This window comes from Pleuronectes platessa, chromosome 5 (genome assembly GCF_947347685.1).
Source record: "Pleuronectes platessa chromosome 5, fPlePla1.1, whole genome shotgun sequence".
NCBI classification, from domain to species: Eukaryota; Metazoa; Chordata; class Actinopteri; order Pleuronectiformes; family Pleuronectidae; genus Pleuronectes; species Pleuronectes platessa.
In genome coordinates, this window is record NC_070630.1 from 1,604,974 (window position 1) to 1,627,671 (window position 22,698).

The 22,698-nt window shown below is 46.4% G+C and overlaps 2 protein-coding genes across 3 annotated transcripts; one reads left to right on the forward strand and one right to left on the reverse strand.

The window, feature by feature from the left end:
* Window positions 1-1,335: 1,335 nt before the first annotated feature.
* Window positions 1,336-20,731, forward strand: capn5a (calpain 5a). 2 transcript variants are annotated; one of them, XM_053422457.1, is made up of 13 exons: window positions 1,336-1,633; window positions 4,469-4,628; window positions 8,293-8,424; window positions 15,876-16,084; window positions 16,481-16,673; window positions 16,754-16,947; window positions 17,342-17,419; window positions 17,571-17,766; window positions 17,870-17,992; window positions 18,610-18,806; window positions 19,010-19,131; window positions 19,253-19,389; window positions 19,475-20,731. In XM_053422457.1, the coding sequence occupies exons 2-13, from the start codon at window positions 4,473-4,475 to the stop codon at window positions 19,649-19,651; spliced, it is 1,914 nt and encodes a 637-aa protein (XP_053278432.1). In that variant the 5' UTR covers window positions 1,336-1,633; window positions 4,469-4,472; the 3' UTR covers window positions 19,652-20,731. The 2 variants fall into 2 exon arrangements, with proteins under 2 accessions (XP_053278432.1, XP_053278433.1); XM_053422458.1 differs by lacking the exon at window positions 1,336-1,633 and adding an exon at window positions 1,641-2,234.
* Window positions 10,444-11,193, reverse strand: ompa (olfactory marker protein a). The gene has a single exon (XM_053422459.1). The coding sequence runs from the start codon at window positions 11,191-11,193 to the stop codon at window positions 10,762-10,764; it is 432 nt and encodes a 143-aa protein (XP_053278434.1). The 3' UTR covers window positions 10,444-10,761.
* Window positions 20,732-22,698: the final 1,967 nt, after the last annotated feature.

Genomic DNA, 22,698 nt, shown 5'->3' on the forward strand with positions numbered 1-22,698 from the left:
CTTCATCTGTGCCCTGTGAAAGGATATTTTCTAAAGCAGGTGAAATTATTTCTAAAAAAAGAAACCGCCTGAAGCCCAGCACTGTTGAGAAGCTGTTGTTTTTAAATAAAAATGGATAAACCGTTATCCCTATTGTACGTGTTACATTTTGTCCCCACACACAAGCACAGTCACAAACCAAGTAACACAAGCACATTCACATCACAATCCTCTCACTAATTTCTTTCCTGTTTCCCTTTTGACCCCGCCATTGTTTCATAGAGACAGACACCATATTCATAAGTTCATAATGTATTTATTGGCATCACAAACATCAGTCATTTATACAAATCAAAGCTTCTGACCCCAGAGCCGTGGTCTCATTACAATTACATTGACATTTACATTTAATGTCCACTTGATGGCGCACTAGAGCAAATGAAGCACCATGAAGCCTCGGCCCATTAGCGAACCTATTGGATGGAAAGCTTCAAAGCTTCATGAAGCTTCATCTCGCCATCACTAGTTTTAACGGTAACTCGAACAGGACACATCAGCTTTAAGGTGCAGCAGCCGTCAGGAAGGAGAAGGGTTTGACTTTCATTCACTGGGAGTTGATGACTCATGATGTTTTGTTGCCTCCACAAAGGAGCTTGTTTTTTCACAAAGCTTCATGAACGTCTCCAGTGATCGTTTGAACATCTGAGCCCCTGCAGAGCCGAGCTGCTTAAAAAAATATTTCTTTGTTGTCGCAGGAACTTTTTCATAATGGCACCTTAATGCTACAGAAAGGTGAAATATAAAAGTTCTATTATTGTGGAAAATACAGAGCAACGTCAGGTGGTCTTTCTGTGGTTTCATTCAACATGAGTCATAACACATTATAATCCATGAGAGGAGAGAGGGAGCGAAGGGGAAAGAGAAGATCAGTGTGTTCCTTCTCATCCTGAACACTGAGTTACATTCTGCCTTCAGCCTGTGGCGTCCTGAGGCCTAATGTTCGAGAGCAGCTGGGAAATGTCTGTTTATAAAGCAGCTCAGTAGAAATCTCATTATGACAAAGTTTTCACTGGATTTGATATCAAATCTCTCTGTAGCCTGTCAGTTGTTCATGTAGTTACTGCCGCATCCAGTAGGGGGCAGTGGTGCATAATAATACTTTCATTTTGTAGTTTGAAGTTTTTCTTTAATTCTTGGTTAGAAGTTAAATCATTATGTTCTTTATTCAGTACATTTTTAAATGACTTCACTTTTAAACATTATTCGGGTTTGTTCATTTATCCTTAATTCCACCTTTTCCGTGTTGCACATGAAGGCATCATTCAATCCGGCGGTGCCTTCAAGGGGTGTGGGAGATTCCCCCCCCCCCGGAGCCGGAGCTCCTCCCGCGGCTGTTTCCTCTGAGTGTGTGCGGGAGATGGTTTAGTTCATGAGGACAGATCCGAACATCCCAGAGGGACACGGAGACAGAGAGACACCGGGACAACACCTGGACAACACCTGGACAACACCGGGACAACACCGGGACAACACCGGGACACCGCCGAGCATCACCACCCAGGAAGCTGAGTGTGATTGTGTGTTTGTGTTTGTGTGTGTTAGTGTGAGTGTGTGTGTGATTGAGGAGCTGCCATCAAACCGAACTCCCTCTCAGGTAAATATTATATATTATATCTTTGTATGTTTAACTTCACTCTTATCAACAGGAAACTGCGTCAGTTCATTAAGTTTCATCAGATTCTCAGTTTTTATTTTTACTGAAGAAACTTTGACTCAGTTAAGAAACAGTTTGTATTTGTAACCGTGAGATTTATTTTCCTTCAGAATCAGAAACGTTGAAAGAATCAGTTCAAACTTCAAACTGCTGCGATCAGATCACGTGACAAATATGGAGAAACAATAAAAAAATTTGATTTTAATCTTACATTTGATTAACGTCAACAAGCACACATCCGGTGAAGGGTCTCCAAAATAAAATACAGAATGTTTATGAGGTGGAGAAATTCTAAATCAGCAGCAGCCATTTATTCATGTGTGATTTGTTGTGTGTGTATTTGCTTTGTTTGGTTGCACGTGTTTTGTTTTTGACGTCATTTATATAAAACAGTAATCGTTTAAAATAACTTTTATTTATTTATTTTGAAGGCACATGTATTAGTTTCCTGTGTGACGTGTAGACTCTGGTGACTTCACACAGCTGGAATACGATCGAAGCTCTTTTATTAAAAGTCTTAAATGTGTGAGACTTGAACAAAGTGAGTTTCCGGTAGTTTGATCCTGAACTGAGTCTTGAGCTCCTCGTGCTCTTCAGGCTGGTCTGTGTGTTGTTGTGTGTTCAGGCTGGTTTGTGTGTTGTTGCGTGTTCAGGCTGGTTTGTGTGTTGGTGCCCACATGAAACCACACCCGCGAACACATGGTGTTCATCTGCTGCTGCCTGTTCCACAGACGGATCTGTCTGTAGGTCCTCTCACTGTCTGTAGATTTCACTGGGAGAATGATAAGTTCACCGACACCTCTGGAGGAAACACTCACTGATCAACATCAGTTTAAAACATCTGGAGAATCCGGTGACGTCTTTTCTGTCACAGTGAAACAAAGAATGTGAAATATTCAGTTTCACCTTATGTGACCAGTTAAATCTCACCAGTCACTTCAGTGCATCGTGGGGGAACTTAGAGCTTTTATAAAGTATTTTTAAACATTTATCACTAAATTAATCCACATGCAACTGAGTGTTCTAAGTTATTGTAACAGAGCCGATGATTTATTTTGTTGAGCTAAAGACGTGTTTGTCTTGTTGGTGTGTGTCTGTTCAGTTTCCTCAGTTTACTGTAAGTGACACTGATGTAATTACTGATGATGCCATTAACTGTCTCCATGCTGACCAGTATCCAGGGTCTGGACTGGGAGGCTGAGGAGCTTCAGGTTGTTAATGTTTAAATAAAACCAGTTGACAGTGAGACGTCATTTCACTTGGAGTTTTTTTTCCTCCAGATTCAGATCAAACTCCAGGAACAGGTTTTTGTTTCAGAGTAAAACGCTTTCTTCCGTCTGTTCCTTTGAAATATAACAAGTCCTCAGCCGGGGACTCGCGCCTCCACCACTTCCTGTTCTGTCCCTCCTCACTTTATTGTTTATCATCACTTCATGTGGTCGACAGGAAGCTGCTGGTTGGACTTTAAAGGTTCCTGTTTTAGAAAGTTTGTTAAAGTTGAGATGAGAGAAACAGTTTCTGGATTAATGGAGCAAACTTTATCAAATGTATAAGTTATTAACTAATTTCTCCAACAGTGTTTGTTCATTTGTATTAATATCACACACATGAATCTTTCTGGATTCAAATGGAAGCTCTGCTCTTTATTTACCTGTGCTATGGTGATTAAAATATAAATATACACAAAGATGATCCACGACTATACAACCACGACTATACAAACAAACGTACAGTGAGTCTCCCACCCTCCATGTGACCGGAGGACAAACACAAACTCAGACGGTTGTTTGACAAAGCAAACACACACAGTCTTTAAACAGTTGTTTCAAGAGGACGACAACTTACAACCTTTTAATCTTTGTCTCTTTCTGTCACATTTGCTGAGTCGAGACTTAATTTCTCACTTTTATCCTTTTTCCTAAATTAACAGTTGGTTCGTGTGAGTATTTAGGTTTTTCCAACATTACATTTACTATAATATTTAGTGTCTGAAGAAAATGAGCAGTGAATTTCCTGTAATACCGTGTTTGAATCTAAAACTATAGTTTAGCATCTTTAAATCCTAGAAATGTTATTTTGTTCCACATAAGATCCGCCGTCCATCATCGTAAACATGTGCTGTTCGTTTACTTTCATTGTTTTCTGTTAAAAATGCAGGATAATCTTTGTTTTAATGGAATTACAGTCGAGTATCTATGTTTATTTAAAGAGAAATAATCCACATTTGTTAACATGAGCACTTCGATCGTGTAAATCTGCCAGATTTATGTTTCTGTTTTTAAGTTTGCAGACATTAAAACCTCAGGGTCAAACATAAGGGTTTGAAAACGACAACTTCGGAATCATTATCTCATAAATCTTATTAATAATTATTAAAACAACGACACAACTGCTACTTCAGGTGAAGACGATGCTTGACGCAGAGCTCTGATGAAGTGTGTGTGTGTGTCTGTGTTTGTGTACTCTTCTCATCTCATCTCATTATTATATACCAACACTCTGTCCATCCCTTTACTGGCTATACTAGCCCTGTTGTTTTTATATATATATATTTTATTGTACTATCCTCTCCAGCAGCACAAGAACACTTTCCTACTGGACACTGACACAATCACATCATTGCATTCCATTCCTGTATCTGTAAATATGTTCGTATGTGATTTATGTGATTTATGTATATATGTCAGTGATGTGTTTAAGTGTACAAGCTACTGGATGATCTGAATTTCCCACGGGATTAATAAAGTATCCATCTATCTATCTTGTGTGTATCAGGGTGATGGTGGTTCCGTACGAGGGCCAGTCCTTCTCCGCCCTGAGGAGGCAGTGCCAGCAGAATGGACGTCTGTTTGAAGATCCTCTGTTTCCTGCGTCCGACCAGTCTCTGTTCTACCAGAGCAACCGCATCGGCCAGGTCACCTGGAAGAGGCCCAAGGTGAGAGCAGAGCAGCAGGAAGCAGGACGGTCACGTATTTTCAAATTCTACACATCGTCTGTGAGTGTGTGTGATTGTAATGTTCTGTCTTTGTGAACACTTACCTGGAGGTTCTGGCTGAACTCTGTTTAATCGACTAATCAGCAAAGTAAGAACTGTGTGAAGCCAGTAAAGTGAGAACTGGTCCAGTAAAGTGAGAACTGGTCCAGTATAGTGAGAACTGGTCCAGTAAAGTGAGAACTGGTCCAGTAGAGTTGGTGATTTCACATCATGATGGAGGCAGAGCTGCAGATCAGCTGGTTTAAAGAGGAGGCGGAGCAGGAAGCAGTTTGTGGTGAGGAGACAGAGGGAGTGTGTATCCACAGGGGGAGGGGGTCACACGGACTGAAGAGTCAAGAATCTGTGGAATTCATCTCCAGAAATCGTTTTGTGAGCTCGAGTTTGCTCTTTAAACTAATATCTGAGCTAATATTTAAGAGGAAGAATAACATGTGTCCCTCTCAGCCTCTGTTGCTTCGTGCTGGAGTGATTCTCACGTCTGGTTGAACCAGGACAACGAGGACGATGGGACTGAACTCCCTTCAGTTGTGTTTTATATGAAGGGATGATTGTGTAGAACAGAGACAAACACCACAGAGACTCCCTGCTGGTTGGAGCCTGCGTCTGAACTGAAGTGGTGGTGAACAGGATGTTGTGCAGCTGATCACACTGATCCTCCACAGCCTGGGGTTTAAACCCTGATTTTATCTTGAAGTATTGAGGAACTGGTCTGGGTCATATTAACAAAACTAGCATCAAACATTTCATAAAGATCACTGACGGACAAAAGTGGATAAAACCCTGAAGTGTGATCATGTGACGTGTGTGTTTCTGTTACACAAGTTGGTTCAAACTGAGCCACAGAGTTTTGATTCAGTGCAGCCGTTACACTGAGGATGGAGAAATATGAGGCTCTTAGTTTATCACTTAATGGCTTTCCACTTTGTGTCTGCTTCTGTTTACACTACACACACACACACACACACACACACTGTGTATTACAGCCTCTCTCAGTGACTCAGGCTGGACGTCCCTGTTTAACCACTAATCACTGTGTGTTTGTGTATTAACTGTGTTGCATCGTTATCTGCAGGTCAACAACATAATTAGTGAGCGTCACGTTTCTCCTCCTCTGTCGTCTTTATCTCTCTGTGACTTTCGGCCTGAATTCTGATCAAGTCCCACCAGCGTCAACAATCATCCACACGTCTGATCCAAAACTTATTTACTTTCATGTATAATCAATATTTGACTTATTGAAAGAACAGCTTCTGTTCTGACCCTCCTTTGTTTTCACAAGCTGCTTCAGGCAGATCCTGGAGATCAGGAGTAAGAAGTTAGAACTGGATTTAATGGACTGGACAGATCAGAATGTGACCATGTCCCTGTGTCCTGAGGCTGAGGGGACACCGGTCTGCTTCAGTCCTGTGTCCCGAGGCTGAGGGGACACCGGTCTGCTTCAGTCCTGTGTCCTGAGACTGAGGAGACACTGGTCTGCTTCAGTCCTGTGTCCTGAGGCTGAGGGGACACTGGTCTGCTTCAGTCCTGTGTCCTGAGACTGAGGGGACACTGGTCTGCTTCAGTCCTGTGTCCTGAGGCTGAGGGGACACCGGTCTGCTTCAGTCCTGTGTCCTGAGGCTGAGGGGACACCGGTCTGCTTCAGTCCTGTGTCCTAAGGCTGAGGGGACACTGGTCTGCTTCAGTCCTGTGTCCTGAGGTTGAGGGACACTGGTCTGCTTCAGTCCTGTGTCCTGAGGCTGAGGGGACACTGGTCTGCTTCAGTCCTGTGTCCTGAGGCTGAGGGGACACTGGTCTGCTTCAGTCCTGTGTCCCGAGGCTGAGGGGACACTGGTCTGCTTCAGTCCTGTGTCCCGAGGCTGAGGGGACACTGGTCTGCTTCAGTCCTGTGTCCCGAGGCTGAGGGGACACTGGTCTGCTTCAGTCCTGTGTCCTGAGGTTGAGGGGACACCAGTCTGCTTCAGTCCTGTGTCCTGAGGCTGAGGGGACACTGGTCTGCTTCAGTCCTGTGTCCTGAGGCTGAGGGGACACTGGTCCTGACACATAGCGACTCCATGATCCAGAGACGTGTCCACACAGAAAGTTGTAACACACGGAGTCCCTCCCTCTTCACCTCTCAGAACAGATCGATCACACCAGTGTTCGGAGTGCTTTCAGTTTCCTGTTTATTTATTCAGCTTCTCAGATCAGCAATGATTGACAGTAAAAGCTCAGTAAAGTGTTTCGATGCTGTTCAGACTGAAACGTCCCCGAGGACTTCCACTGTGTCCATGTCCCAACAGGGACGTCTGAGAGAGGACAAACACAAAGAGGACATCCACATGTTCCAGATACTTTGTGTTTCTACGTTAGTTTTCAGCTTCGTTCTAAATGTCTCACATTGAACTGAACATGGTCCGACACAACGTGACCTTTGACCTTTTGTCTTTAAACACTATATTTCTCTTTGTGTGTGTGTGTGTGTGTGTGTGTGTGTGTGTGTGTGTGTGTGTGGAGCTGCTGCAGGAGAACCACCCAGGCGGGACCTGTTGTGGTTGAACACATGAGGAATGTGTTTTGGTATATATATATATATATATACTGTGTATATATATATATAATACATGTACTTTAAATGGTGGCTTCTAATTTTCAGTCAGTTTAAAGCAGGACACACAACATCCAGTCCTCAGATCTGCTGCCTGACCTGAGGACTGGATTTAAGATGAAGAGACGTGTTCCTGTCTCTGAACTCTGGAATAGTTTCTTTCTTCCTGTTAATGGAACTTCTCCAACTATCAATTATACTCCTTCATATCTTAAAACTGATTTATGAAGCCTGACTGCTTTGATGATAATATCAGTGGATATGAGCTTTTCAAGGACGGGTATCAACGGTATCAGCGTTCACACACTTTCATGTAGATTAGAAGATTAATAACACTCATGATAATAAATATGAAGCTGTAGCTTTAGCTCAAAGGAAGCAACACAATCTATAGATGATATGAAGTGAGCTTAGTATGTCACATGTTCACGTCCTGGTCTCAGACTGTCTCCTGCTCTGGTGGGGGTGTGTCTCTGGTTTATCTCAGCTCCATCATTTGGCTGCCGTCCTGCTCGCTGTGGTTTGTTTGACTCTGAACCTTCAGTGGAGTTTCTTTACCCGGTGTTTACCTCCTAATGGCCGACTGAGGATCTGGCTACGCCCTCACATTCATCCACACATGGCAGCTGCCCAGTGGGAACACATCCCACAGCTGCCCAGTGGGAACACATCCCACAGCTGCCCAGTGGGAACACATCCCACAGCTGCCCAGTGGGAACACATCCTCCAGCTGCAGGTCACTGGACGGCTCCTGTGCAGCAGCTGCAGGTCGACCACAGACGTTACTCTAGAAATTCACTTTACAGCACAAATCTGAAATGAATGATATAATGAATGAATTCTCCTCCTCTCATCAGCTGGACTTGATCAGTAATCGATTAATTTTCTTGGTTTCTTTGGCTCTGATGTTTAAAGATGTTTCTGAAAGAGTCGTCACTCATCAGATAAATAAACACCGCCCGGTTGAGAGGCCTCTGATTCTAAATCCTCACACTGATTCTAATGATGCTTCTCTTCCAGGAGTTATGCAGCGACCCCCATCTGTTCGTGGACGGCCTCAGTGCCCACGACCTGCACCAGGGTCAGCTGGGAAACTGCTGGTTCGTGGCCGCCTGCTCCAGCCTGGCCTTCAGAGAGACGCTGTGGCAGAAGGTGACACACACACACACACGCACGCACACACACACACACACACACACACACACAGGTTTGGAATCTATGGATCAGAGTCCATCATCAGATCAGATCTTGACTCTCAGACTTCAGACTCTTCTCTTCAGGCCCAACAGGCTGTAGCTAAATGATGTGTATGTGAGCGGGTGGTGAACCAACAACTTTAATACACAACCTTTATCCAAAGTGCTTTAAGGTCGACCACCAATGAGCTCACACACTCAGCACGACACCACGTCTGACTATCAGAGCAACTTGGTTCAGTGGCTTCAGAGCTCTTTGTCACGTGGACCGGAGGAACTGGGGATCAACCCTGTGAGCCCTGTGAGGTGTGGCTCAGCCGGTAGTGCGGGTTTCATGCACACAGAGTCTACGTGTGTGTTGAGTGGTGTGTGTGTGTTGATGGGTGTGGACAAGTATGTGGGTGTCAGATGTGTGCTACTGGGCGTGTGTTGACTTTAGATAAGTGTGTAGTGTGGTTATCTAAATGACCTTATTGAAGATTAATGCTGAATAAAGTCAAAGAATCTCCAGGATCTTCCTCCTGATCCAGATTCCACGAGTTCACGTCCCAGGTTTCACAAACATCACGTCAGTGAAAGGAGCCTGAAGCTGGTGGAGGCAACTCCAGGAACCTGCACTTACACCTGTGTGTAACACTGACATCTTTCATCCAGTAGGGGGCGCCAGTGACTTTGACAACACTGTTATCAAGACAAATGGATTTTCTGTCAGTTGGAATTAAAGATCCACCAGTTCACCCAGCAGCTGCCATGAGAAGCATTTGTGTCTCACAAAATACAAAATTATTACAAAAACTACTTCGCCTGTGTCGAGCTGCAGGTGTTTAAGATGTGTGTCTCTGTGGATCCACCTCCTCCGTGAAGGACAAGAACCTAAACGTCCTCAGTTCTGTGGAGATAACTTCAGGAATAGATCTGGTCATGTTAAGAAGTTTAGTGGCCACTTATCTTTAAGTCAAGTTTAATCTGGAATTAAACAAAAGCCTGACGACTCTTCTTTAGTGTAGAGTCAAGTAGCAGTTAATGGTTAATGAGGATCTGAAGCTGTTATGATTATTATTATTATTATTATTCAGAGTTAATCCTAATGTTTCTGCAGCTGTTGAAGTGAGAGTGTGAGACTGGTGCTGTGTTTCCTCTGCTTCCTCTGTTTCCTCTGAGCTTTCTGTGTTTTCTCTGTTTCCTCTGAGCTTTCTGTGTTTTCTCTGTTTCCTCTGAGCTTTCTGTGTTTTCTCTGTTTCCTCTGAGCTTTCTGTGTTTTCTCTTTCCACCTGGTTGCTTCCCGCTCTCGGTCCCAGAGGTCTTCTTCTGCTGCAGCTCAGTTTTCCATCAGCTGAAGGAAAACTCGAGTCTGTTTCAGGTGTCGCTGCCTCTGAGGAGCAGCCGGTTGTCCTGACACCCGTCGGTGGTCCAAACACAAACACTGGTTCTGAAACTGAGCCTCTGGTGGGACTGGGACAAACCACACAGGAGGAAAATATCTATTTTCTCTTTCTTCATATTCCATCACATCAATACTGACCTTACATCTTCATAAAACCCTTTGAGGAGGGGTTTTGGTTTTGACTCTATTTTAAAACGTGACCCGTCCTCTGGTTTGTCCCCTCGTCCTCTGTCCAGTGACACAGTAATAATCCCACCAATGAGAACGCAGACGGCTTTCAGTCGATATTTAATAGACTCCATTGATCTCTCAGGCTGAAAGTCATGCAACGGGAACATTTGATATTTCCATTCACAGCCAATTCTTTTATTTCTACTTAAAATACAAAAAACAACAAAGAAAAAAAACAGTTACTCATTATCACGGTAAACAGCTGATCAATAAAGGCATTATTTGTTTACATGTTTTACTTAGTGTCTTACAGATATTTATTTAGTTTTCAAGATAATTTCATAGTGACACATATAAAATTTTAATTGATGACGAGGCTTCAAAATCACCGTTAAATAGTGTGTATAGAAATGTGTCATGAGTTCCCATGTTTCTATATGAATTTAAAATATTGGAATATTGATGATTTATGATACATTGATCAAGTAGCAACATGAAAAGAGAATTTGTTCCATATTAGGTCGAAGTAAAGTGCAGTTAAACTTCTTAATTTCTTCTCATAGATGATTCGTTTTTTTACTAAATGTTTATATTATGAAAACGTTAACATTAAAACTCTGAGCTGGAAGGAGACAGTCAACGATTGGTTCTCTCTGCTGCTGGAGTGTGTTTTTCTTGAAGGTCAAACATTGAACAGAATATTGCAGCTACAGGTTTGTTCTGGTGAAAAGAGAGAAGTCATATTTCTGGTGTGAACTCCAGCGAGCAGCTGAGGTTCGCGGCCTCGGCTCCGTCCTTGAAAGCAAACAGGAAGTACATGACCTTCCTGACCTTGGCCAGCTCAGCGATCCTCTCGCAGAACTCCTGCATGTCCGCCTCCAGGCACTTGATCGCCGAGTCCTCGGGGTCGTCGGCGTTTCGCCAGAAGGTCCCGATGGGCTCCAGGAGCTGCCGGGTCATCAGGTGGGTGAGGTCGGGGGTCCAGTTCTGGGAAATACCAGTGATGGTGACACGGCCGTGGCCGGAGAGGGAGAAACACCAGCGGGAGAAGTTCAGCCCCTGGATGTTGAAGTCCAGACGATACACGGCTTCGTGGGGAAGAAGCAGGCGCTCGCCGTCCTGACGCTTCTGCCCCGAGCGCTGCAGCGAGGACACGCGAAGACGCATCATCTGCAGGAGAAAGACAGGATCAGAGAGAGGAGAAGAGAGAGGAGAAGAGAGAGGAGAAGAGAGAGGAGAAGAGAGAGGAGAAGAGGGAACAGAGTCAGTCAGAGGCTCCGTGTGAGAAACATCCACACGAGGCAGATTGGAAGCTCTGGTCCCCAAAGTGTTCTGAAGAGAGATTCACACGCCTGCAACACATGACTACAAACCAACATGAACTACACAAAACACACACACAAACACACACACTGTTATTCTTATGACTTCCAGAGCTCAAAGTACAGAGCCTGGACCGGAGGATGTTTTTACTGAAGTCCTTTATTGAAGACTTTATGATCTTATCTGAGAACCAGTCCACAGATTCATTATCACTCATCAGAAGAGTTATGAATGAAGCTGTGAACCAAACTTCTCTTCATGGCAAAGCTGCAAATTTACACTTGATCCCAGTCAGAGAATCTGTGGAGCCGTGAAACTGATCTCTGATCATTTAATATAATAATATCAGTGTTTGAACTGATTAACAGACCTGTTGATTGTTATATCAACATGTTAAGAACACACGTGCTGAAGAATGTGTTGAACCAAGAAGACAAATAAATCAAGAAGTTCCTGTGAAAACAGACAAAGTTCCTGAAAATCATCCATCTGCAAAATAACTTTGAAAAATACAAAGGAAACAAATTAAATATATATTCTGTTGTGTTTACGTTTTTAAGTAATATGTGTATTATTTAAATATATCAATGCATAACATTTTATTTTTATATTTTTACTAGTTTATATTTTTACTAACGTGCACAAACTTATTAGGTTCAATCTTTCTCCATGCAAAAATCTCACACACACACACACACACACACACACACACACACACACACACACACACACACACACACACACACACACACACACACACACACTTGGTGCTAACAGCCTGTGGAGTCCCTGAGCTGCTGCTGAAGAGGAGAAGAGTCAGAGTCTCACCTTCGTCAGAGCCGTGTCTTCTCTGAACGTCAGCCCCACGGTGTCGGAGGGCGGCTCGGCCATGTCGGACTCGGAGGTTCTGGTTCTGGTCCTGGTCCTGGTTCTGGTCCTGGTCCTGGTTCTGGTCCTGGTTCTGGTCCTGGTCCTGAGTTGTGTGGAGGTGGCTCTGCTGCCGGTCTGTAGGAGACTGAGAGGATGAAGCTCTGCAAGAGTTTCTGCTTTCACCCCCACCTCTCTCTCTCTCTCTCTCCCCCACTCTCTCTCTCCCCCTCTCTCTCTCCAACTCTTTCCATCACAGTCGGGTAGTGCCCTACTGTTGCCATCCCCCCCCTCCTTCCTGCCCCGGGGCACCTTGGGTCGCACACATTGATTGGCGTGCCACATTAAATGAGTGAGAGAAGGGGGGGGGAGGGGTTGAGATCGATGAGAAAACTGGATCAGTCAGATCAGTTGTTCGTCTTTTTGTGTACTCAGCCCCTCAGTCCTTTAACACACACACACACACACACACACACACACTTCTTCAAATGTGACTCTTAATCTGCAGGTTATTTGAGCTGCCATGAAACCAGTTATTAATATAATTAGATTTATAATCTGAGGTGTCAGATGATAAAACGTCTGAAGATCAAATGATGGTGGGTGATGTGTGAGGGCGCCTAGCAACCGACGGGCTGATGACGAACCAGAGGGAGTTCTGGGAGTTTCCTGAGGGCTGCTGGGAGCTGGACTGGTCTTGGCTCAATGGACCATTTATTTATTTATATCATTCACTTCACTGATGTGTGTGTGTGTGTGTGTGTGTGTGTGTGTGTGTTGTCAGTGGGGATCTGGGGGCAGGATGTGGGTGGATGGCGTTCCCTTGTTAAAAACTTTGAAATCTTTAGTTAATTATAAACGCAGGAGGTTAATTAAGGGGAAGAGTGGAAAACCTGATGTATTTCAAATCTTTAAGAACAAACAGAAGCTGTGTGATGCTTCTTTATTTACCAGATTATATGTAAATGGTGAATTTAAGTCTGTTTTATACTTTTTATATATAGTAACTTTTTATGTTGTTCTCTTTTATTGTGTTCAACAGTTTCCTCTCTCTCTAAACAAGACTACAACGTGCTTTGTAAAATACATGTGAATAAAACAAACACAGAAGAAAAACAGAAATAAGATCGATAAAAATAGAATCAGGATGTATGTTTTAGTTTGAAGCATAAGGAGTTAGAAGCTCTGTGATATCAGTGGGGGCCGGATCGTGCTGAGCTTTAAAAGTTATTAAAATAATATTTAAATCAATCAAAACTTTAACTGGCAGCCGGTGAAGGGAGGGGGAGAGAGAGAAGGTTACTACGCTTGATGGAAAATGTCAAAACATCATCCGTCCATGCATCCGTCCGTCCCTCACCCAGTTCCTCACCCAGTCCCTCACCCAGTCCCTCACCCAGTTCCTCACCCAGTTCCTCCCCCAGTTCCTCACCCAGTCCCTCACCCAGTTCCTCACACAGTCCCTCACCCAGTTCCTCACCCAGTCCCTCACCCAGTCCCTCACCCAGTTCCTCACCCAGTCCCTCACCCAGTTCCTCACCCAGTCCCTCTCCCATTCCCTCTCCCATTCCCTCACCCAGTCCCTCACCCAGTCCCTCATCCAGTCCCTCATCCAGTTCCTCACCCAGTCCCTCCCCAAGTTCCTCCCCCAGTCCCTCACCCAGTCCCTCACCCAGTCCCTCTCCCATTCCCTCTCCCATTCCCTCACCCAGTCCCTCACCCAGTCCCTCATCCAGTCCCTCATCCAGTTCCTCACCCAGTCCCTCCCCAAGTTCCTCTCCCATTCCCTCACCCAGTCCCTCACCCAGTTCCTCATCCAGTCCCTCACCCAGTCCCTCACCCAGTCCCTCACACAGTCCCTCCCCCAGTCCCTCACCCAGTCCCTCACCCAGTCCCTCATCCAGTCCCTCATCCAGTTCCTCACCCAGTCCCTCCCCAAGTTCCTCCCCCAGTCCCTCACCCAGTCCCTCACCCAGTCCCTCACCCAGTTCCTCATCCAGTCCCTCACCCAGTCCCTCACCCAGTCCCTCTCCCATTCCCTCACCCAGTCCCTCACCCAGTTCCTCATCCAGTCCCTCACCCAGTCCCTCACCCAGTTCCTCACCCAGTCCCTCACCCAGTCCCTCACCCAGTTCCTCACCCAGTCCCTCACCCAGTTCCTCATCCAGTCCCTCACCCAGTCCCTCACCCAGTTCCTCACCCGGTTCCTGCCCCAGTCCCTCACCCAGTTCCTCCCCCAGTCCCTCACCCAGTCCCTCACCCAGTCCTTCCCCCAGTCCCTCACCCAGTTCCTCCCCCAGTTCCTCCCCCAGTCCCTCACCCAGTTCCTCCCCCAGTCCCTCACCCAGTCCCTCATCCAGTCCCTCACCCAGTTCCTCCCCCAGTTCCTCCCCCAGTCCCTCACCCAGTTCCTCCCCCAGTTCCTCACCCAGTCCCTCGCCCATATCGTCCCCCAGTCCCTCACACAGTCCCTCACCCAGTTCCTCACCCAGTTCCTCACCCAGTTCCTGCCCCAGTCCCTCACCCAGTCCCTCACCCAGTTCCTCACCCGGTTCCTGCCCCAGTCCCTCACCCAGTTCCTCCCCCAGTCCCTCACCCAGTCCCTCACCCAGTCCTTCCCCCAGTCCCTCACCCAGTCCCTCATCCAGTCCCTCATCCAGTCCCTCATCCAGTCCCTCACCCAGTCCCTCATCCAGTCCCTCACCCAGTCCCTCCCCCAGTCCCTCACCCAGTCCCTCATCCAGTTCCTCATCCAGTCCCTCACCCAGTCCCTCACCCAGTTCCTCACCCGGTTCCTGCCCCAGTCCCTCACCCAGTTCCTCCCCCAGTCCCTCACCCAGTCCCTCACCCAGTCCTTCCCCCAGTCCCTCACCCAGTTCCTCCCCCAGTTCCTCCCCCAGTCCCTCACCCAGTTCCTCCCCCAGTTCCTCCCCCAGTCCCTCACCCAGTCCCTCATCCAGTCCCTCACCCAGTTCCTCCCCCAGTTCCTCCCCCAGTCCCTCACCCAGTTCCTCCCCCAGTTCCTCACCCAGTCCCTCGCCCATATCGTCCCCCAGTCCCTCACACAGTCCCTCACCCAGTTCCTCACCCAGTTCCTCACCCAGTTCCTGCCCCAGTCCCTCACCCAGTCCCTCACCCAGTTCCTCACCCGGTTCCTGCCCCAGTCCCTCACCCAGTTCCTCCCCCAGTCCCTCACCCAGTCCCTCACCCAGTCCTTCCCCCAGTCCCTCACCCAGTCCCTCATCCAGTCCCTCATCCAGTCCCTCATCCAGTCCCTCACCCAGTCCCTCATCCAGTCCCTCACCCAGTTCCTCCCCCAGTCCCTCACCCAGTCCCTCACCCAGTCCTTCCCCCAGTCCCTCACCCAGTCCCTCATCCAGTCCCTCATCCAGTCCCTCATCCAGTCCCTCACCCAGTCCCTCCCCCAGTCCCTCACCCAGTCCCTCATCCAGTCCCTCATCCAGTTCCTCTCCCAGTCCCTCACCCAGTCCCTCACCCAGTCCCTCATCCAGTTCCTCTCCCAGTCCCTCACCCAGTCCCTCCCCCAGTCCCTCCCCCAGTCCCTCACCCAGTCCCTCCCTTGCCTACAGAGTGACCCCGGGTCGAGCCCCCCCGGGTCGAGCCCCCCCCCTCTGATCACATGTCCTGGTTGTCTCTCTCAGGTGATCCCGAGCTGGAAGGACCAGGAGTGGGACAAAGACAAGCCGGAGTCGTATGCCGGGATCTTCCACTTCCAGTTCTGGCGGTTCGGAGAGTGGGTGGACGTGGTGATCGACGACCGGCTGCCCACGGCCAACGGGGAGCTGGTGTACTGCCACTCCAACGACAGCAACGAGTTCTGGAGCGCGCTGGTGGAGAAGGCCTACGCCAAGTGAGCCCCTCCAGCTGGTCCCGGACACCTCCCTGTGTCCTTCAGTGGAATATGAGTTCCTCTTGTTGTTGTTAACTTTAATAACTGTGTCACACCTGGATTATTCTTTTACAATTTTTATATTGATATAGAAATAGATGTTGTGTTCATCGAAAATACAACCAGAATCCAGATCGCATTTATTTGAGCGGGATTTGTAGCTTCGGTCGGCCGTGATGCCGCAAAGAGAAGAATGTTAATCTTTGATTTGATGACTTGAACAAATGGAGGTCGAGAGTCGAAGCTGATTCTCCCCAAAGACTTTACGTCCACTTCCAGCACGATGCAGGAAAGAATCATCAACACATCTGTACAGCATCTGTATGAAAGTAGCACTGAGTCCTGTGTGTGTTCCAGGATGTGTGGATGCTACGAGGCGCTGGACGGGGGCAACACGGCCGACGCCCTCGTGGATTTCACCGGCGGCGTGTCGGAGCCACACAACTTGATAGAGAACGGTTACAAAGACGATGAGGAGAAACGCAACGAGCTGTTTGAGAGAGTCCTGAAGGTCCACGACAGAGGAGGCCTCCTCAGCTGCTCCATCCGGGTGAGCAGAGGTCCAACACCTCCTGCCCGGTGAGTGAACCTCTCTGCTTCACACTGACTGAACCCGCTGTGTCCTTCCAGGCAGACAGCGCGGCGGACATGGAGGCCCGGCTGGCCTGCGGCCTGGTGAAGGGTCACGCCTACGCAGTGACAGACGTCCGCCGGGTGAGGCTGGGTCACGGCCTGCTGGCCTTCTTCAGGTCAGACAAGCTCACCATGATCCGCATGAGGAACCCGTGGGGCCAGAGGGAGTGGAACGGGCCCTGGAGCGACAGGTGAGGAGGAGGAGGAGGAGGAGGAGGAGGAGGAGATGGTCAGATGTTTTACTGTGGAGATCCTCAGGTTGCTCAGTGATGCTGCTTTTTAAACACAGAAACATCTTATACATTTCGAGGTGAATTTCATTTCAGGGTTTGATTTCATGTTTGAAGCAACTTTTCACTTCCTCTGCACAAACTGCAGGAATCGTTTTTAAATCAGTTGATAGAATCTGTGGTTGTAACATTTGCAGCTCCTGATTATTTGTCTACAGAATTTGGGTTAAATGTTATTTCCCCCCTCTTTTGCACTTGTGGTGTTTCTGCTGTACAGTTGATTTCTTCTTGTAAATCTCAGCGACTCAGTGTTTCCCTTCAGAGGTAATAAAGAGGACTGACTGTGTGTGTGCAGCTCTGAGGAGTGGCAGAAGATCAGTAAGGGGGAGCGGGAGAAGATCGGCGTCACGGTGCAGGACGATGGCGAGTTCTGGTGAGGTTCAGAGCAACGCTGCCCTCTGCTGGTGAATCAGAGGTGCCTGCATGTGGCTGCACCTGAAATGAACATATTCAGCTTTTTTCTCATTCCTCTTTTTTCTCTGATCATAAATAAACCAGAATTTTCTTTCTCTCCATTTCCCCAGGATGACATTTGATGATTTTGTGGATAACTTCACGGACCTCATCCTCTGTCGCCTCATCAACACGTCCTACCTGAGTTTCCACAAGACCTGGGAGGAGGCCGTGGTGCAGGGCTCCTGGAGGCGCCATGATGACCCCCTCCTCAACCGGGCGGGGGGGTGCACCAACAACAAGGCCTCCTTCCTCCAGAACCCACAGGTAGCTGCTTCTTTAGAACTCCTCAAAACGTTGCACATTGTCCTTGTTGTTGAAAGAAGGGATGAACTGAGTGTGTGTTGCTCTGCTCTGTGTTGTGTTGCAGTACGTGTTCGACGTGAAGAAGCCGGAGGACGAGGTTCTGATCTGTCTGCAGCAGAAGGATCGCAGAGCCCGGCTGAGGGAGGGGCGAGGAGAGAACCTGGCCATGGGCTTCAACATACACAGGGTCAGCTGAGTGCGTGTGTGTGTGTGTGTGCGTGTGCGTGTGCGTGTGCATGTGGGTCAAGTGACTTTCCCTTTAGTTCCGTTTTTAAGAGCGACTCTTTGTGATTATATGATTTTCATTTATACTTAAACAAAGGACAAAAGAGAAAAACGATGTCCATTCCGTGTTGTCTCTGTGTTGTCTCCGTGTGTCTCCGTGTTGTCTGCGTGTTGTCTCCGTGTTGTCTCCGTGTTGTCTGCGTGTTGTCTCTGTGTTGTCTCCGTGTGTCTCCGTGTTGTCTCCGTGTTGTCTGCGTGTTGTCTCCGTGTGTCTCCGTGTTGTCTGCGTGTTGTCTCCGTGTTGTCTCCGTGTTGTCTGCGTGTTGTCTCCGTGTTGTCTCCGTGTGTCTCCGTGTTGTCTGCGTGTTGTCTCCGTGTTGTCTCCGTGTTGTCTCCGTGTTGTCTGCGTGTTGTCTCCGTGTTGTCTCCGTGTTGTCTGCGTGTTGTCTCCGTGTTGTCTCCTTGTGTCTCCGTGTTGTCTGCGTGTTGTCTCCGTGTTGTCTCCGTGTTGTCTCCATGTTGTCTGCGTGTTGTCTCCGTGTTGTCTCCGTGTTGTCTCCGTGTTGTCTCCGTGTGCAGGTGGAGTTGAACAGGACGTATCGGATGCACGTCACGCAGCAGAAGGTCGGTGCGAGTACCTACATCAACTCCAGGTCTGTGTTCCTCCGCTTCGATCTGCCGGAGGGACGCTACGTCATCATACCCACGACCTTTGACCCCGGCCTGGAGGGAGACTACCTGCTCCGCGTCTTCACCGACGTGTCCGCTGACTGCAGGTAGGACCACGCCCCCTTTTGTTGTTGTTTTGTTTGTAGTGAGTTTTTAAAATTTGAAAAAAACAGATAATGTCAATCAAACGGAAAAAGAAGACACTTAAAATGTAAATCTGCAAAACTGTAATCATAAACTGAATCAAAGTTAACCTGCTCCAACCCGAGCTCTGAACCACAGTTCCTCTGTCTCTCTGTCTGTGCTGCAGGGAGTTGACCCAACACGAGCCCCCACAGACCTGCTGGTCCGGGATCTGTGGTTACCCCTCTCTGGTCACGCAGGTCCACGTGCTGCAGGCCAACGGACTCGCAGGACAAGACGCTGGTGGAGGTGGATTCAACTTTATTCTCTCTTTTAACAGAAATATTAACAGTCGTCTGTGTATGTTGTATTAAAAAGCTGTGTGTGTGTGTGTGTGTGTGTGTGTGTGTGTGTGTGTGTGTGTCTCCAGTCTCAGACCCCTATGTGATCATTCGCTGTGAGGGAGAGAAGGTTCGATCCCCGGTCCATAAGAACACACGCAACCCCGTGTTCGACACCAAGGGGCTGTTCTACAGGAAGAAAGCCAACCAGCCAATCAGCATCGAGGTCTGTCTGTGTGTGTCTGTGTGTGTGTGTTTGACGTGTGTGTACCTGTGTGTGTTTGACATGACTCTCTCTCCGTCTCTGTCAGCTCTACAACCACAACGCGCTGATGGACTCGTTCCTGGGTCAGGTGACCCTCCGGACCAATCAGGGTGATTTCCAGCAGACGCTCCACCTGCAGGACAAGGGCAATCGCCGTGACAACGACCTCCCCGGTACCCTCACTGTCGCCATAGTGACCAGCACGGTGCTCACCGGCATCTGAGGCTGTTCCACCGACGTGACGCAGCTGAGGCTGTTCCACCGACTGAGCAGCCGATTCAGAAACGTTTACATCTTAACGTGACGTTTACTTTTTTTAAGGATTTTGACTTTAATGAAAGCGACACGTCCAGCAGGAGGTGACACGTAAACCATCACATGGGACTTTTTGTTTTAGCTTCATATCTATAAATGTGTGTTTACAATATTGTTTACAACCTGTTGTTTACAACCACACTGCGTCCGGCTGGTGTCTGCTGCACGTGAGCCTCGTGGTTCACAGCAAAATGATCTTTCACCACATAGTCAATATCTTATCTGTACAAACATAAGTATTTGCAACACTTCCTTTAGCTGTTTCAAAGTAAAAGCCTTTCTGTTGACTGTGAGCACACAGACTTAGATTCAGTCGTGTATCAGCAGCACATCAGTGTGGCCCAGGATCTTAATATCCTGTTCACATTGGTTTCTTCTGATTGGATCTCATCTTATCTTCTTCAGCAGCTACTCAGTGGAATGTGTATTCTACTGTTTAGTCTGTTTGATCTTTTTTTTACCTTTTATTTTAGTTTACTGTCTCTAAATCATATAACTGTCTTTTTATAATGTTTCTTCTATCCCTGTCTTTTATATTGACAGAAGCTTTAAATGTGAACTCTCCTTGTCTAGTAAACACAGAAGTCTCCAATGTGGCCTCAGCTTGATTAGATGCACTCAGTTTGCAGGTTAATATCAAATTAGCTTCACCTGATGCAGTTATAATCACTAATGCACAATATGTAAGTTAACTGTTCCAGAAAGATGGCGACCGTCTTCATGGTGTTTGTGTCATTTTTATCAGGTTCGTCCATCCATCCATTTATCCATTGTTATCTACGTTATGTTTAATGAATAATTCATGATATTATTTCTAGTGTAGAGTCAGAAAAAGAGAGAAATGTGATAATATCAATAAATTCATTTAACATGGTAAATAATTCTTTGCCATAACTTTCCTACTGGCTTTCATTGATATATTTCATACTGTGACTGGTGTCATGGTTTCAAAATGTTTTACATTCAATTAAATTTGGTATTAAAATGTCTTAAAGTGTCTGTCATTTTAATTGGTGAACTCTGCTAAAATATCTTATATTAATTTGAAGTCAAAATTTGGAGTGCAGAGCGCTGACCAATCCGGATCCTGCTTCAAACGGATGTTAGGACCGCTGACCTCATTAACATACAGGAGACAGGAATACAGAAATAAAGGAATAAATTTAAAAATACAAAATTGACTTTTCATTACCAAAATGTATTTATTTTTCATTTATTTATGCATTTAAGTATTTATTCCTGTATTTAGTTTTACCAGCACCTCCTGTGATGGTTCACCCATAGACTGTCTGTATACCGGTCCCCACAATACTGGTAAATCAAGAACATACACACACGCCTTGTGTTTCCTCAATGTTACCGATCAAAGGAAAGTGATGATCTCACGAAGCTATGATGTTTTTATTTATTTCTGCATTTATTTATTACTTTATTTCTACTTGTGTCAATTGTTGTCCCTCATATCTTTGGAATGCATTATGCCAATGGGTGTTCTTACTAAGATAGAAGTACTCCTTGTACTTCTAAGTAAGTAAGTACTTATTTATTTGTGTGTGTGGTGGGCAGTCTTTTTCATATGTCCCCACACTATCCATAAATCAAGAATGTACACACAAGCCTTGTATTCCTGTAATGTTACCAATCAGAGGAACTCTTTGATCTCACTAGGTTATAATATAAAACAATATTTTAGAACTCTAGAACACAGGTGTTCAAGTGGGGGGAGAAGAAAAATAAGCAGATAGAAGACAGTTATTCACCTTGATCTTATTGCACCTATTGAATCCTCGTTATTTCATTCTATCTTTATTCATTAATCAATTGTGTAATACTGCGATCTCAGAGTATATATGGAATCTGCAATGGCAAGTAATCTCCCAAAAAAAATGAACAAACGGCCCCACCACCAGCCACGGAGCGGCAAACAGGAGGAGTCCAATCACTTCTTGCAACAGAAAGAGATTGTCAAGAAAATGGAGGTTCTCAAGAATGACAACCAGATTTTGCAGGAAGAGTTGAAAAAATACAAAAAGAGGCAGCAGATCCTCTTGGAAAAGGTTCAACAGAGCGAACGAGAGATCCAAAAAGTCCTCCTGGACAAATGTGCCAGTGATCTCAAGGCAGAGAAACTCAAACAGCAGTTAGTTGAGTGTGAGAGAAAATGGACCAAAGAGAAACAAGAGGTGATTTCATGCATAAAAGCAGAATGCAAACAGCAGTTAGTTGAGTGTGAGGGAAAAATAAAAGCTGAATGCAAAGCAGAATGCAAAGCAGAATGCAAAGCAGAATTGAACCAGAAGTTAGCTCGGCAAATGGATAAATCAGACAGGGCACTGAACGAGCAGGCGAAGAGACATGAGAGTGAAATATCAGCGATGAAGAAACAGCTCAAGACGCAGAAGACAAAACCGGTGGAGAAAGTAAAAGACCTGCGGGAAAGAGAAAGAACCAAGGAAGTGGAACAGAAGCAAAGAGAAGCTGAAACAAAACCCAAGACGCAAATCTACCGAAAATTAACAAAACAGAAATCGCCACAGATGCTGAATAAGATCTGGTCCAGATCCAAGGACGTGAATGCACTTAAGGAATTAGGTAAAGATAATCCGCTGCAGATCCATGCACTGAACATCCCAAAAATGGATCTGGAGGTGGAACAAGTAGAAGACCTGCCTATTGCCATCGAAGTAAAAGGAATCCTGAAGAGAACTCCCACTCTGACGGACACTCGGTTGGAGCTTGAAAAGGTAAAACAGAAGTGCAGGGACCTTGAGGAGATTCCACGATATGTCAATAACGATGTCACGGAGTGCCTGCTCAATATTGAAGAGCCAGAGAATTTAAAATGCACAGTTATGGACATGAAAGCAAGTTACATAGACCCAGCGGATGAAGATGTGATTGTTGCTCTGAGGAGGAAGCTTACTTTCAATGAGGACAACGAGGTTTTCAGTTACG

Excerpts from the sequence above, each read along its gene's own strand:
- capn5a (XM_053422457.1), top strand. The coding sequence starts at position 4,473 with ATGGTGGTTCCGTACGAGGGCCAGTCCTTCTCCGCCCTGAGGAGGCAG. Across the intron at positions 16,674-16,753 it reads TCCTCAGCTGCTCCATCCGG|GCAGACAGCGCGGCGGACAT; the intron begins GTGAGCAGAGGT and ends GTGTCCTTCCAG. Across the intron at positions 16,948-17,341 it reads AACGGGCCCTGGAGCGACAG|CTCTGAGGAGTGGCAGAAGA; the intron begins GTGAGGAGGAGG and ends GTGTGTGTGCAG.
- ompa (XM_053422459.1), bottom strand. The coding sequence starts at position 11,193 with ATGATGCGTCTTCGCGTGTCCTCGCTGCAGCGCTCGGGGCAGAAGCGT.